Below are 16195 nucleotides of genomic sequence, written 5' to 3' on the forward strand. Positions count from 1 at the left end.
GACAGGTGTGTTATTTCTTCGAACCTTCTCTTAAAAACAAACAAATGCTCTCTCCCTGCTTTTCCTCCTCACTCTCTCCCTCTCACCCCCGCGCCCTCTGCCTGGGTCCATCATCATCATCATCATCATCACTATCTCATCCACATCCACAGCAACATGTGCTCCTCAAACAGACTAATCCGTTCACGCGCTCTTCACGATCGCCCACCAGTGTAACAATCACGGGAGCTCCGTGCAAATCAGCACCCATTCACCGCGGCATCTCCTCCCATCAGAGCGGGATAAACACTTTTCTGTAACGTGTGTTTTTTTTATTGTAAATCAGGGGCCACTGAGATGAGCAGCTCCCCCGGCACCGAGCTGCCTCCTCAGCTCTGCACTCGCCTCCTTCCAGGATGCGTTAATATCCAAACATTAAATTCTCAATTTTAAAACACAGATGTGGGAACAATCTATGAATTGACTCAACGTCAGAACCAACTGCAGTCTTAAGAAACGACTCCCTCAGGTTTTTAACATCTTTTTACTGGAAGTTCGCGTTCCCCTCCGTGCGCCGTCTGAACCCGGAGCCTCGTGGTTCGTCCGCTAAACCATCACAGAATGGTCTTTGAACCAGAACAGCAGCGGGTTCTCAGCCGTTCACAACATCCACTGGTTTATTATGGAGCAATGGAAGCCGTAAATGGAACCGCTCCTTTGAAACTAATTAAACACTAAGCGACGATTAACTGTAGCGCTGCCGCAGCGCCGAGGCGCCACTAAAACCTGCGCACTGGATGAGTAGGGCGCGCTGCGTGCCCTCAACACCGGAGCTCTGCGTAATGGATGGGTTGGAAAAGTAAAAAAAAAAAGAAAGAAAAAAAAAGTGGTACCTGTGGCCATAAGGCAGAAGATGAGGTATAGGGCCGGCATCGTAGTTGCTCCGGACATCGTTTGGGTAGAATGCTGCCCCTCCGTCACTGGGCTGCTGGTCAGGTTATGGTCCGCGGCACTGGAGTATCAGCCAAACGGCAAGTGCACAGGGTTTCGTCTATAATAACATCCACTTCTGAGGTTGTGGCTGTGACCGCTCCGTACGGTGAACTCTGAGTCAACACAGCTTCTCCATAGTTGGTAACTTTCCCCGCTGCACCGGCTCTGCTCTGTCCGCTGTCCCTTCTCTGTCACGCTCTGTGGCAGTCCATCAGTGGACGGTGCGTTTCATCCACAGTCTAATTTCCACACAATGGGATCATGCTGCGTCCGACAGCGGTCTCTCTCTCTCTCTCTCTCTCTCTCTCCTGTTGGGCGATGCGCAGTGATGGACCCTGGTGAAGTTGCCCGTCTCTGACTCCTCTGCTGCTGCTGCTGCTGCTGCTGCTCTTCTCTCTCTACTACTCTCCCCCTCTCAGAGTGTGTGGACTCACCCCCTTTCTCTCACTCTCTCCTCTGCCGGTCTCCACTCTGTACCTCTCACTCCCTCTTTCCAATAGGAAATGCGCACTGACAGTCATCTGGTAGGGGGAGTAGCTTACCTCAAACCTGGCAGGGGCTGTAGCGGAGGAGCCTCTCTCTCTCTCTCTCTCTCTCTCTCTCTGCCGGTGGGGGCCCAGCAGCCCCCTCCCTCAGGGGACCGCTATTGGCTGAATTGGCGTCATGGGGAGGGTATTTAAAACACTTATCCCCAGTTAAACAACTGTCTTTACAATTCGGAGTCTGCTCGGAGGCTTTATTTCCACTTCAATAAAAAATGTAATGGACTAACACTCAGTATATGGGTTGGAGGAAATGTGAACCACTGATGTAATCTGTGGTTCACATGATCTAATGCCCCATACAGTAAACTGAAACACAAAGAAGTACCGTAGCCTGGAAACCTGCACTGAAAACTGTCCACAGGTCCATGTGGGTCTGATGACAGTGACCCAACTTTGGGATGTTGCTAATGCATGAAGCCCACATGGACCAGAAATGAACAGCATCCTAATGGTGCCTTGTAAAAGTAAAATGTTATTGTGTGTTGTGTTTAGGGACGTGTGGTGGAAGAGTGATTAGTTGTGTTGCCTTACTGCTCAAAGATCAGTGGTTCAATAGCCAGTGCAAATTGATTTTCAGTCTAGATGGATAGATAGACATTCTCTATCTGTCCTTCAGGAAATGTAGGAGTATGTTGACTTTGGATGTTTTCCCTAAATGTTCGACTCTTAATTGTCTGAATTGAAGTCTCAAGTCCCAAACTTGTGACTATTTTTTTTACTGCCCACCTCCAGGTAAAAGAACTAGGAACAAAAATCAAATGTTCCGGGATAGAACACCAAGCCAGTGTTAGTCTGCGTGATGAGCTCAAGTCTATTTACAGAGTATGACTAGACCTTAATTCATTTATAAACACATCTGAATCAGGCTCTGCAGAGAACAGCACCAAAATGTGCTGGAATTCATTTGTTGATTGTTTTTATTTTCCGAGTGGACTCGCAGAAAGACTTTCCAAATGTGGATCAATTTCTAATTTAAAGAAATGTTACAATTAGAAATTACTATCGGACTCCATCACTGGCCTTTATTACCCGACAGATTCAGCGATTAATTAAGCGCATCGTGTGTAAGTAGCTACATTAGTGCGTGTTTGGCTGCAGATGTTGTGGTGTAATGATCAGTTCAAAGCAAACACTTTTAAAGAAACAAATCAGTGACAGTAACTGTATAAAAGACTGTCAAAGGAGCGCTCCTTCATATAGATCTGTTTTCAAAGGTGAAAAGGCGTCATTATGAATAACTGAGGTGACACATGATCACCCAGTCGTCCTGCAGGTTAAAAAACAAACAAAAACCTAACAACATGTCAGACTCTGCCATTGGCCTTGTAACCTGCTCAGAATATCATAACAAGTGTCATGTAACATGAACTCTCTTTCTAACCAGATAACACACTTAAATATATCTTAACAAAATCTGGTGATAAAAAACAAAAACAAACAAATATCACCAAGTGCAGACTGTGGTGAGGATGGAAACAAAATTCTAAATTTACCATGATTTTAAATTTGAATATTTTCAAGGGAATAGAACCAGACCAAATAAATATTAAAACAACTCAACCCTTGGCATAGATATAATTATCAAACTTCTCAAAGCCATTAGTGACACCACAGAGATGTCACTTTAATTTATTTTCTTATTCTATTACCTGTCAAAACATTCAAGCAGCTCATATTAGGAAAAACAGTGGAAACATTTCACGTTTGTTCTGTTTTTGACTTTAAGTTATTTATGCACCAGTGCTCAGATAACTGCTCAGAAATAAGTTAATAAACATCGTGATTTTTAAAAAAAAGTTTTTTGAGGTGTGAAAAACTTAATGAAGTAAAACGTGACATAGTGGGACACGTGACAAAGATATAACGACAAAACCAGTCACAGCTGTTGGAGTGTGTGACTAACTGATGTCACTGGTTCATGTTGCGTTGTACTGGTTTTAGTAACGTGAGCACGTTGAAAGGAAAAACCCATTGGTGTAAGAACCTGCTCCAGGGTTGTTTACACTGCATGGCTGCTTTTACAACAGAATAGACAACAACAACTGTGCTGGATCATTACGTGCTCCCACCATCCCATAATAAGTTCTGTTCATTTAAACCTAATTCACCTAGAATATAAATGTTACATTCGTTATCCTGTGGCTCTGTTTCAGCCAATATTTGAGGCTCATATTGTATAAATTCATATGCACTTATTGTTTTGTTGTTTTTTTTTTTTTAAACCAAATTATCATCTTTGAAGTTCAGTGAAAACATTCTCTTCTCAGGTGTGGTTTGATCTGGAACGAGCGAGTCTGTTGTTGGTGGTCAGGCAGTGTGCAATAAAATGAAGAGAATGGAATCATTATCATATTTCAACAAAAGCAAAAGCTTTCACAAAAGGATTAAAACACTGCAGTCTGTCTGTAGCCCCCCGGCTGTTTATAAACCTGTTCTTTGATGTCGCTCATTAGTTATTCAAAGATCTATTGATTAACTAAAATAATAGGCCCTGCAGCCATTGGGTTAATCAGTCCTTCACTTGTATATTGAACTCAGCAATGATTTAATTTCATCCTAACACCTCTCTGTCTCTCACTCCCTCTCCCTCTGTCACACACACACACACACACTGATGGTCCAGATGGTTGGTGCTTCGTGAGTCTGTGAAAATGTATCAAAGTGCGTAGATCTGGACACAGCGGTCGTGTGTGAAGGATTGAGCAAACGTCACGGACAATAATAAAAGTCTTTCATTTCCACATTTTCTGGCTGAATTTAATTAAAAAGCTGAACCACATGATGATTAGGCCTCACTCCTCGTGACACCTCCCCCCCTCACCCCATCACCACCACCTCCCCTCCACCCCCAAACAGTAGTTCCATCCCCTGGGGTCGGCCTTTCTGTTTATTGCCTCCCTGTAATGCAAACATAAGGCTCCCCTGCCAGTAAACACATGTTGATGGAAGAAACAGCTTGCACAGCTGGGAAGCCAAACCAGGTTTAGAGTGAGTGTGCACCAGTGTGGTGTGTGTGTGTGATGTGTGCCTCAGTGTGTGTGTGTGAATAGATTGATGTTTATATATATATATATACTGTGTATTTGATTGCAGTTCAGGTTGTGTGTGCGAACACTTGAATGTGAGAGTGAGAGACAGCCAATAATCAAAAGGAATCGCAGCCTCTTTGGTGTGTGTTTTGTGGGCTCCAGTGTGTACATGTGGAACCATCAATGAGTGACTGGAAGCGGGAGGGGTGTGGGGGGGTGAGGGTGTGCGGGTGAGCAGTAAAACAGCAGGGTGTCTCCACTAGTTGTTGCTGTGATAATAAAATCAACATCCATTGTGCGAAGTCTGTCAGCAGGCATGACGCACTGATTGAAATGTATGAACTCCTATGGCTCGCACAGATGGACGGAGTGACGAGCACCAAACAGACCGTCCGTCCGTCCGTCCGTCCGTCCGTGCACCAGCGTCGGTTTGAGCCAATAGTCTTAATTATGCCGGCCTCGGTGGCATCAGATGCAGTTTGTGAATAATTTATAAATAAAAAAAGGGAGGAGGGGGTTAAAAGTGAGGGGTTATTAATAATAAATATGGTTTGATATTTACTAAACTGTTGAGAGGGGGAGAGGGGTGACAGTTAAGACACAGTTTGAATGGTAATTGTAAAGCTGTGATAAATAAGGCATGAGGTAGAGATATATGGAAATGTGATTCCCAGGGAAATGAGAATAATTTAACAAAATATTATCCCGGTCCCTATTTGACCCTGGGTCAATTAAAAAAAAGAGACGGCAGCCGCGGTGAACGGCATGCTGGGGCATAAAACTGACAGAGGCGAAGTCTCTCTCTCTCTCTCTCTCTCTCTCTCTCTCTTTGCCTGGTCGGAAGGATGAAGGAAAATGTATTCTCACTGACATGAGTCATGCGTTGGGTTCCATGAATATTAAGCTGAATAAAATGATTGGTTGTCATAATCATTATTTGCTGACAGAAGATAAGACGTCCCTTTTCTCTCCGCGGTGAACTTTATGTAACAGGAGCCAAAAGTTCAGGAAATGGAGGATTGTTTTGTTTCCAAAGCCATTACTGCTGTGGGAAAATTCACTTTCAGACAAAACAGATTATGTGGCTCTGTTGTGAGATTATTTTCCAAACATATAGGTATGTGGAATGAGCGCTGGCTCTCATTTAAGAAAACACATTTTTCATTTTGATCTAATTGGATCTGTATCGTAATTAATAAACCCGGTCCTGGGATTTGAAATACAGCCCACTGGATTGATGAAAATTAACTCCCCGGCTCGCTACACTGTGGTGTACAGTGTCCATGTTAAATTGTTTGGGTTCCTGGAGGGGTCTAAGGTTTATGCTGCCATCCATATGAGAAACATTACACCAGCTTTTACTGTAATTGTGATATTGAACGTTGAGCTGATCAGTGTCAACCATAATTCTAAATGCTGCTACCAGCTCATAACTCATAGGACATATACCTTTGCTGGGCAGTGGTATCCATCTGCCGAGCCAGTGAGCAATTCAAAACCTGTCTCCTCTCTCCCATTCCAATAACATGACGTCAGTCCACTGCACTCCTCTGAAATTTGCAATTAAGCATTTTCTCTATGTGTGATTGACGATCGTGAGGAGGGCCATTAAAGCTCACCGTGGACCTGGGGCTCGCTCTATGGTCTATAGGACTATTTCCAGGCTCGTATCAGATCCGTGTCCTCTGCCCTAATATCAGAACATGACTCTGGCCACCCATGGATTCTGTTTTTGTCTGTAATGAAAGTCCCTCTGGGGATCTGGTTGAGGGATTCTTTTCTTCGTGGGTCAAGGAGAGGTTGAGGCTTCTGGTTCAAGCTGCGCTCAGAAAAGGGTGTGGATTACAGGAATGTTTCCCTTTAACACAGACTCTATAGAAATATAGGATAGACCTTCAGTCTGACGTTACAGTAGCCGCTGCCAGCAGACTTATCTGGAGGAGTTCCGTAAGGAAACCAAGACGCCGCAGCTGTAATGTTGGACACAGTCTGCTGTCGAGATTCAGAAGAAGTCGTTTTTTAAGGACCACGTTCTTCCATTCTACTGTCAGAAAGGCTTCATGACATTGAAATGATTCGTATGAATTGTTCTGTCCATCAGCCCAATTCCTGCCAAGCGGCCATGATGTTCAGTTTATATAAACTGGCAGTAAAATAAATCTTATTCCACAAGAGTTAGTATATCTTCAGAATTTTGGGAAGGAGGCAGAATTAGATTAAAATATCTTCTAACGTCATGGTGAGTATTAGCGTGGACGGAAGACGAAGAAGGAGAGTTTACCAAAGATGGAGTCCACATGACCATGGTTTGGTCATTGTGAAACAAAGTCCGTCCAAATCTACTGTGAAGAAAAACCAAAGCTAATGCTAATTTATCAATCTGTTAAATTAATCAGAACAAACTTTCCATCACATTTAGCACATGGCAAAATAACGTACACTCTATATCCAATCATTCCACCATCCATTCAGTTGTTGTTGTGTGTAATATACTGATACATATTTTTGCTCATACTGAGGGAAAACATTTTTGTTGAGCCGGAAGCTAAAATGACCTCCTCCACACCCTGTGTGTGTGGCCTTTAACTTCAGGTCAGACGCTCAGCTCGACCAACCTCACCGAGCGCAGGACAGTCAGTCGGTCTACGGCTGACCAGCTGAGTTTTCAGTGATCTACGGTTACAAAGTATTTCTTGACATTTTTCATATTAATAATTCCATCAATCGCTTTAGTCTCTAATAACAGGTGTGAAACACCAACATCTACCTGCTGGTTCAGCAATTTACAGGTTTGTTTTAAAGAATGTTGATTTGTCTTGATTATTCAATGGCAACCCTGGTTAATTAATGAATCCTGACTCATCCACAGATATCCTAGTTGTTGGACAGACCCAGATTGTGTATTTTTCTTGCCTAAAGATAAAAATAGTTTGACTTAAAGCTCTTATATTTCCTCTGCGCTTGTTTTATGGCAGGCACTATTTTGCATCAACACATTTCTACAGATGCTTTAAGTGACATGCATTTGGCACTTGAAGGGGAATGCTTACCAAGCAAAAGACTGAAACACAGCGCTGCACACAGGGGGGAGGGTGGAGTGAGCGGGTTGGTGAAAAATTATTCTCTTTTCAAAATGCAAGGTGACTGCAATTCCTTGATGCATTTTCTGCTTTTCAAACAGCAGTGATAGAATCTGATCAAAAAGAAGTGACAGTGACACATACATGGTTTCCTTTGTGTCTGTTTGTTTGCTTTGAATATAATTGTTTGAAGTTTATGGAGTCAACATATTTGCAGTTGTCAAGTCAGTGTCTGTTTGTTCTATGATTAGATGAGCTCTCTAGTACCACTTACAGTTTCACCCATTGATTCTCTTTTTTTGCTGTCAGACCAAGAGTCCACACTGTGCTTTATTATGTTAAGTTCTGGGCGTATTGGCAGCAGCTCCCTGACGCCCAAAAATGAAATGACCTGGATGCTGTAGCGAGGTAGCAGGAAGGCTAAATAGTGCACACACGATAGAAAAGGAGACAGAGAGCAAGAGGAAAACAAGTGTTCATGTTCATGTTCACGAAGTGCTAATTAGATGTAGTGCATCCTGACTGGACGGTTTGCACTAAGTCAGTCACCAATCAGTTTTCAGTGTGGTTTTAATCTATTTACAGCTGGACCAAATTACTAAAGTCAAATAGCCAAAACCAAATTCATCTCAAATTCCAACATGTAAAAAAAGTCTACAATTTACTGTCTGCAGTAATTTTTTTATTATTATTATAATATATATATTATTATATTATATTATTATTTTTTGCAGGTTGGAATGTTGGAATACCGCTGATAATTTCAATTTAGAAAATTTGGCTTCTGTGTTTGAAAAAGTCTTCACAACCAAATTGCCATGCATGCTAACTTCAATGCATTTTGGTTTTTAATATTTTGCCAAATTTTTTCTAATAAAAAATGATCATCTTATGAAAATACACCGACTGTAAAGACACAGTCCAGTCCCCCCCCCCCCCCCCTCCTGTCTTTGTGCCTGCCGGCATCCCATCAATCCAGTGTGCATTTCCTTCCACCTCTTCAATAAAGTGATTATAGCATCCCAAAAATTTAAGATCAGATTGGATGGGTCCTTGGCCAGCCCGGTAGTCTCTCTGCAGATAAGTACAGCAGTAGGCTGTCTAAAATATTTATGCACTGATGCAGAGTTGCCGTCCCCTGATGGACCTCTCCATGTGTAACATCTGTTCCTGATGCCATGCATTCCTGTGTGCCAGAAATCCTCTCATGTTGTCAGTGGCAACTCTGCTGTAGTCGGCCATGTCCAGTCACACGGCGCGCCACTCAGCTGCGATAAATATCTCAGACAACATTAGTGATCCAGCCGCCCGGACAGAACTATTGAACAATTCTGCTAATCCATACTCATAGATTTAGCCGCTGCCGTCTCACACTGAGATCAGCAATCCTGCCATTCTCTGATGAATGTGTCAGCTGGCTCTATCAACAGTTCATGATTATTTGGTGAATATTATGAGTCTCTCACCACATAGGGGAACTGTGGAGTGGCGCTGCAAATACTTAAGTGAGCTGCCAACGCTTTCAGTTGACATTGTGTTGAGGAAGTCTCCTAATTATATTCTAAAATTACACTTTTATAAATGCAGCTCTTGCAGGCTAATGGAATTCATGTTTCTGACTGGTTAATTAGGCTAGTCAAGTAGACATCGTGTTTTGACCATTCCATTCGATGTTAAGAACATTTATGTCAAGCTGCGGTAAAAGCTTAATTGTGCCTTTTAAAATGACTCCTGTAGTAGTTTCAGTATTGGAGCACAGGGTTGATTTTCACAGAGGTATTTCACGAGTATTCCCTTCGAGGCTCTGATTCGGTGCTGTCTTTGATTAACATCTGTCTAGCATTAGTGTGTTAGCTATCAACAAGTGATAAAACAAACAAAAAATCCTTTGTTGCTTTATTTATTTTACATATTGGGAACACTTTAAGGGCTAACAGTGCAGTTTTTGGTGCTTCCATGTCAACGCCCAGAGATGCAGCACTGACTGATCATAGTTGCAGGTTTTTGGGTGTAGAATATATATAAAGTATATACTACCCTTTACTTTATTAAGCATAGGAGGGTTTAGGTAGCGCCCAGTTGATTATTGATTGATATCCATTGCAGATATTATAAAAGTTGACAGCACAGTTAGTTGAAGCGCAACCAATATATTAGCCTGTGCTGCTTTTTTTTTTTGCCTGTTGTTGACACTTTTTAAGTATTTCAAAAGTCTAGTTTTACTGAGACTAATTACATAAAAGTCATTATTTAATATAATGTAAACACACTTGGGTCAAAAGTTAGTTTCTCCTTCTAACAAGCATGATCTCTTATTAACTTTATTAACAGTAAGCTTGGAAATTAAAAATATATAAACCTTTGCCCATTATTCTAATAGCTTTGATAAATTTGCCAGCGGTCGAAACCAATATCTATATTGTTTTTTGGTCAACTGGTAAAAGAAAAAAAGATTTGCCCTCGCCTTGATTTGACTTGCACCACGAGCTTCAGAACATATGCTTCACATTTTTTGAAACACACACCTGAGATAGTTATTTCTCGTCCCGGTGCAGTGTCCACACTCGACCTTAAGTACAGTCACAGCTTTCTACACCGCTGGCTGCTGGCTCTGTCTGCTGACAATCACATGAATAGGCCACGACCGGCTGCTTGTTTTGTGCCATGATCCCTTGCTGCTCAGGCTGCTGAAAAAAATAAATAACCCAGCTGTACAGTGCTATAAATAATGGATGACTCGTCCACTGTCACTTTTCATAGCATGTCAAGGCACGGCCTGGCCATTATTAGGGTCTATCCTCCTTTCCTCTCTGCCTCTGACTCCAGTTTTGTTATTGTTCTGCTTGACTTGCCGGCACACCTCTTTGGTGGGTCGGCTGTCGGTCTTTCTTTGGGTTGATTCAGATGACAGTTTCCACAAAGAAGAAAGTTATGCTTTGGGGTCCAGAAATAAGACAGTTGATACGGCCAGCCTCAGCTAGAATAGCAAAAGCATGAAATTTGGCCTGACCTGGAACAGGTAGCCAGGCACTTGGAGCAAAGATGTCATCAGTCTGCCGGTGTTGGATAACGTATGCTGAGGTGCTGCCACGGATGAGGGTGGAGATTGACCTCATCACACTAAGTTAGACTTTCTGTCGCCCACAGACTTTAAACTTTAAAACAGGTCTCCACCCCTGGCTGCTGAGTGGTTATTTATACAGATACAGAATATCCTACAGCCCACCCATCCTGGCGGAGAAATCATAGATTATTTACATTTACAGCTGGGTCTGAGAAAAATGAATGAGGAACATCTGGCTGAGGGGGGATGTGGGAGAAAGATAGAAGAAAAATGCAGTCAATTGGCCTTTGCACTGTAAACATTGGGGGTTTAAAGGAATTCAGACGAGTTGTTGTTGTTGAAGAGTGGAATCCATTTCTGCCCCCTTACTGGTTTTACCAGGCCAGGCCTGAGGCAAATGTTATCCACCATCAGCTCGGAGCACCTCTCTCCAACTGCAGAGTAATAGCATCTAATCAAGGCCTGCAGCAAACAAACCCTGACAGATCCTCTCATTTGGGATTCACTTTGGGACAGCTGTGGTGCCATCCAAAAGGAGCGATGGAGAGGGGGAAGCCAGCAGTCAGTAATGTATGCAGAGTGTCTGCACGTCCTGGATGACAGCAACACTAGTGCTTGTCACAGGAGACATCAGTTCTACTTAGTCACAGCGCTGCGGGGCAATCCATATGACTGCAGTGCTGTGCGAACTCTATTAATAGTTATCCACCTTTCAGGAGTTATTATGCTGAGTAGGGGATGACAGAGTAATATAATGGAAAAAATGCCAATTGAGGGAAAGAAACGGGGAGTGTGGAGGATCTTTTGTGCCACTTGGCCTGTTTCAACTTCAGATTCTTCCTTCACGCTTCTCTCCACCCTGTTTCTGTTGGCCTGTGTGGCTAGCCGCCTAGTGCCAGACCCAGAGTTTATGTGAGAGGCTTAATAAGGATTAGTTATGGGGCAGGAGGGGTAGAAGGAGGAGAGGGAGACTGGAGTAAAAAAAAAAAATCAGCAGAGGTGGGAGCAACGAAGGGACAGAGTACGAGCAGAAGTGATAGATGGCAAGGAAAGGAAAAGCGAAAGGAAAAGCAGGGGGGGGGGGGGGGGGGGGGGGGGGGGAGGTGAGCAGTGTGACGCAGACCTGCTCAAACATCAAGGTCCCGGGTCAGCCATGCTTAATTTTTCATCATACTCCTAAATTTAAAATGTGAACGGTCATCACTTATTTGTCAAATTGTCTCTGCTCAAAAGTTGTATGTCACATTGGTTTCTCCAAAGGTCAGGTGAGCCAGTGGGGGGGAGGAAGGAGGAGGGTGGATCAAAGACTGCTGATCCCATAAAATGCCCCGCAAAACTACCTCGTTTAAGTGATATTTGCTCTTACTGGAGGTCCTGGGCTGGTCCACTGAGTGGAAATGACATGATTTAAATGCACATCTGGAATGGCTTTGACATACTTATTCAACATACCTTCATGGCCCTGTATGGATTTAGCAAAGATATAAACAAAATATACCACAGTATACTCATATCCCCCACTTAAGTCAAAAAAGCCTGTAAGTTAATACCCACATGCACTGAATCAATACCACATTCCTTTTACTCTTAGCATAAATATGGATCTTACTTCCCCGCGATTATCATAACCGCTCACATTTGCAGTAATCAGCCCACAGTACTTCCACATGCATGAATATTTAGACATTCCGGTGGAAAGTGAATCCATTGGATTTCTGCAGATTGTATCTCCGTTAATGCCCGTCATTCTTTTATTTTGGCTATTCCTGCTATTTTGACTCTCTTTGAAAAGAAAAAAACCCAGAAATGAAATCACACAAATACAGCAGTGATAATTCCCTGCAGGTTCTCAGTCCCGTGTTTCCAGGATTAGAATAAAGGACGAAGTAAAATGATGGACTGTTGTGGTTTCTACCTCTTACAAATGGTAAATGTGTGGATCCTTGGATAAGTGCTTACCCCACAGCTGCCAGCCAAGGCAGAGAGGGAGACACAAAAGGTCCCTTGTGTTGGAGGCTAAGGACTTGCCAAGAAAGGCAGCGAAAGATCCACTAGTGTACCTCAGCTGTCGAAGGGGTCAATAGATCCTTTCCTTCCCACTGAATGAGCCCACAACCCACACTGCACTGCTGTAGACAAGCCACCGCTGGCAAATCCATGTTATGACACACAATACCAACTAAAACAGCGTCAGATGGCTGTTTTAGTTTCTCTGCTAATTTATCACAGCAGCATCCCGTACATTTGAAGATTGTGTTGTTTCCCGCCTAAATTGGAGATGTCAGGACGTAACAGAGTAGTGGGGGGGGCTTTAGTGGACCTGTGATTTTTGAAAACATGGCCCTTGTTTGGTTTTGACACATCTGGAGAACAGGTTCTGTTCCTCTCATCCCCTCATCTCTGTTAAATAGGCTCAGTGTGGACATCTGTTACTGCAGAACAGAAGATCAGCAGATCTGCTTCAAAGAAGAGGAATCGGTTGTTTTGATTCCAAGCAAGGTATGATTTACCACATAAGCCTGCTGTTAATCTCCTGACCCAGCTGATTTGATGCCAAATTGGGATTTTCGTTGCATATTGCCTTGGATGATTGAATTTGGGATTATGAAACGACAGTTTGTTATTGTCTGTCGTAACTGCTGTATGTTTTCTGCGGCACAGAAATCACCAGGCTAGCATTTACTGTATCTCCGATCGTTTTCACGGTGTCAAACTGGATTAGTTGTTATGTGGATGCTGTAATCTTGTTTCAGGCTATTAAAATTAGGACACAAATCACCCAAAATGTAATTAAACTGGGGATTTTTCATCCTCGTCTGTATCCAGTCCTGCTAGAGATGTGCAAATGATGAAGTGGTTTTCCTGTAGGACCAGACTTAAAGCAGTTACTCTACATATTGTTTGGGTTACTCAGCTCTGTTATCGGCTCTATTCTTAGCCAGCTACTCACTCCCTGCAGTTGCCTTCCTCTCAGCATTTCCTGATTACATTTTTTACTCCTGACAAGACCATATCTTAGGATTTTTCGTTAAATGAACGTTGCCTGGTATTTCCTGTTTGCGAACACATCATTTTCATTGGAACTGCTGGGACAAAATAAGGTTTTAGATAAATTACACTACTTATGCAGATAAATGTGGTTCTTTGATGTTTGTATGAAATGTTGAAGTACTTTGGTCAAGAAAACCAAACGGTTTCCTGTTTAAAACCTGACTTACGTCTTTTTTTTTTTTTACTCTTAATACGTAGATTTACCAAAGTTGTACGTCTGCTCCCCCTGTGCTCTTAGAGATGACACTCCACTGCTAGTGCTACCAATGTTTTATAATAGGGCTAATGTTAATTTAACACTGAGTAACTGTGCACAGCTCTCGGGTTGTACATGATCCAGCATTCATGAATGAGTAGGAATGATAACAGTAGTACTGCTGGAGATGGAACGACTATAATTTTAATATTAAGATATTATAATTGTGATGTCACAAAGCAGGGAGCGTTAGTAATTCATTACATTTTAAAGAAACGTTTCCAGATTTTAGTAGATTGTAAAACATCTACTTTGTTCTGGTAATTAATGTGTCGGCAGACCCTCCCCAGACCAGAACCCTGACAGAGTCAATTTCGCACTTTATGTCCTTTTTAGAGAAGGATCACTACGCCGTTGCCAATCCAAAGCTGTTAAACACAACTTTCACCGAAATATTACCAGTGTGGTTTTATTATATTTTACACTGGAGACGGCCTGTCACAGTCAACTATATACCAGGATTACATGAGTCGTCAACCAGTTTTTCAAGCATTATATCTGGCATAAAATAAAAAGAGTCGGGAAGAATTGAGACCTTATATAAATATTAGTGTTATTATTTCATGGCTTGGCACAGGCGCTCCTCCCCAGTGGCCCACAAACTCTGGAACCCATTTGCTGGGCTGAGCTTTGCATTAGAGAAATGCAGGTAAAGTACACTGCTCAAGGGTACAACTGTTCCACATAATATGTGTTGTATTAAAGCAGGTCGTGCTCAAATTAAGTGGACGCATGAATAGTAATGAAAAAAAAAAAAAAAACGCCCTCGTTTTGAGAGGAAAACAGATTGGTGCTGCTGATAAATGATCACTCCAAAGTTCTGTGATGTGAAAAAGTACATTTTGACCAGTGGCAGGAAACCCGATTCATATCAGTTCAGATACTGTCCCGGGGGCCAACTGGAACCGGGGGTTGAGGACACAGTGATTTATCCATGAAAACATCAAAAGCCCTCCTAAAAGGGCTTAGTGCTCCGCAAATGCATTTCCATTGTTTACTTTGTGTAACCTAATTTAGTGGGCCGAAAGTGATTCCTCAACAGAACCTAGGAATTACTATCTGTGGGCTGCAAGCCTCAAGTTAATCAGGTTAGTAACACAAAGTGCTGTATGGAGCTAAACACTCCCCCCACTGCAAGTCAGTTGTAGCACTGACCGTTGAATAGGAGTATATTAATCAAGAAAATCCCTGTAGTACTCTTCATTATTGTTGTAACACCAGCTCAAGTGCCAGGGTGAAAACTAGGAATTGTTCTTCCCCTCAGCCAAAACCTGCTTATTATTTCACATGTGAACAGCTTGTCTGATTCATTAAGCATTTTCTGAACTATGTGCTCAAGAGATGTGAAGAATAAAGAAACTATAGGGGGGGAGGGGGGAGGGGGAGAGAGGGGGAGGAAGGATGCTTGTTCTGTGGTTTAGCCCGAGTGTGCTTGAAGTGAAATATGATTGATTAGCGCGTTCTTGGGCTGACATGCCCTCGCTGCAGCTGAAACCTGTTAACTCAATGTGCTGGGACTGGGGCCGAGCGAAGAGCAAAACCTGTTGTGACTGCCACATGGCAAATGTTATGGTTGGCTGGCCAGGCTCTGCTCAAATGGAAGTTCTAAACAAACAGAGGTCCGTGGGATTCAGGATGTGTGTGACACTGTGTATGTCCATGTTTGGCAGCGTAGGCACGTGTGTGCAGGGTCTGTATATGTGCGAACGCATGCATGAAATAATAGTTCAGGGTAGGCTGTGGTGTTTTTGTCTGGCCTGACACGAAACATAATCAAAGACGACGTACCAAGACTATTTTCTAACGTCTACCCTAACATGGCATTACACCTACTGCTTCATTGTAGGATGAGACAGACGCAGTTTCATTATCCTAATGAAAATGGACAGGTCGTAGTCCCAGACACCAGGTGCACTTGAACCAGGGTTTGATGTCTTATTGTTGTTTACGATGAAATACTTCCACTATTTAACAGTCCTTGGACCTCAGTATCTGATTCTGTATGATGTGACAGACATTATTAATAGAAGACAGAACTAGACTCCAGGCAAGCTCAGCCAAAATGTATAGAAAGCCTTCAGGCAGAATGATGACAACAATAATAATAATAAAATATATTATTATTATTAATTATCTCCTAAAATACATCATAATACAGTAATAATAACAAATTATTATTATTATTATTATTATTATTA

At 42.5% G+C, this 16195-nt stretch overlaps 2 protein-coding genes across 8 annotated transcripts in view; one reads left to right on the forward strand and one right to left on the reverse strand.

Annotated features, from left to right (window-relative positions):
* kirrel3l (kirre like nephrin family adhesion molecule 3, like) overlaps positions 1-1794 on the reverse strand; it is a 35823-nt gene extending 34029 nt beyond the window's left edge. The window contains exon 1 of one of the 4 annotated variants that reach the window (XM_025061843.1): positions 873-1791. In XM_025061843.1, the coding sequence (XP_024917611.1) occupies positions 873-930 (58 nt within the window). In that variant the 5' untranslated portion in view covers positions 931-1791. Of the gene's footprint in view, positions 1-872 lie in introns of all 4 variants that reach the window. The other 3 variants (XM_008323514.3, XM_025061842.1, XM_017037913.2) reach the window with 3 other exon arrangements.
* Positions 1-16195, forward strand: part of nphs1 (NPHS1 adhesion molecule, nephrin) — a 147739-nt gene that overhangs the window by 32357 nt on the left and 99187 nt on the right. The window lies entirely within an intron of this gene.

The sequence above is a fragment of the Cynoglossus semilaevis genome, chromosome 13 (genome assembly GCF_000523025.1).
Source record: "Cynoglossus semilaevis isolate Cse_v1.0 chromosome 13, Cse_v1.0, whole genome shotgun sequence".
Lineage (NCBI taxonomy): Eukaryota > Metazoa > Chordata > Actinopteri > Pleuronectiformes > Cynoglossidae > Cynoglossus > Cynoglossus semilaevis.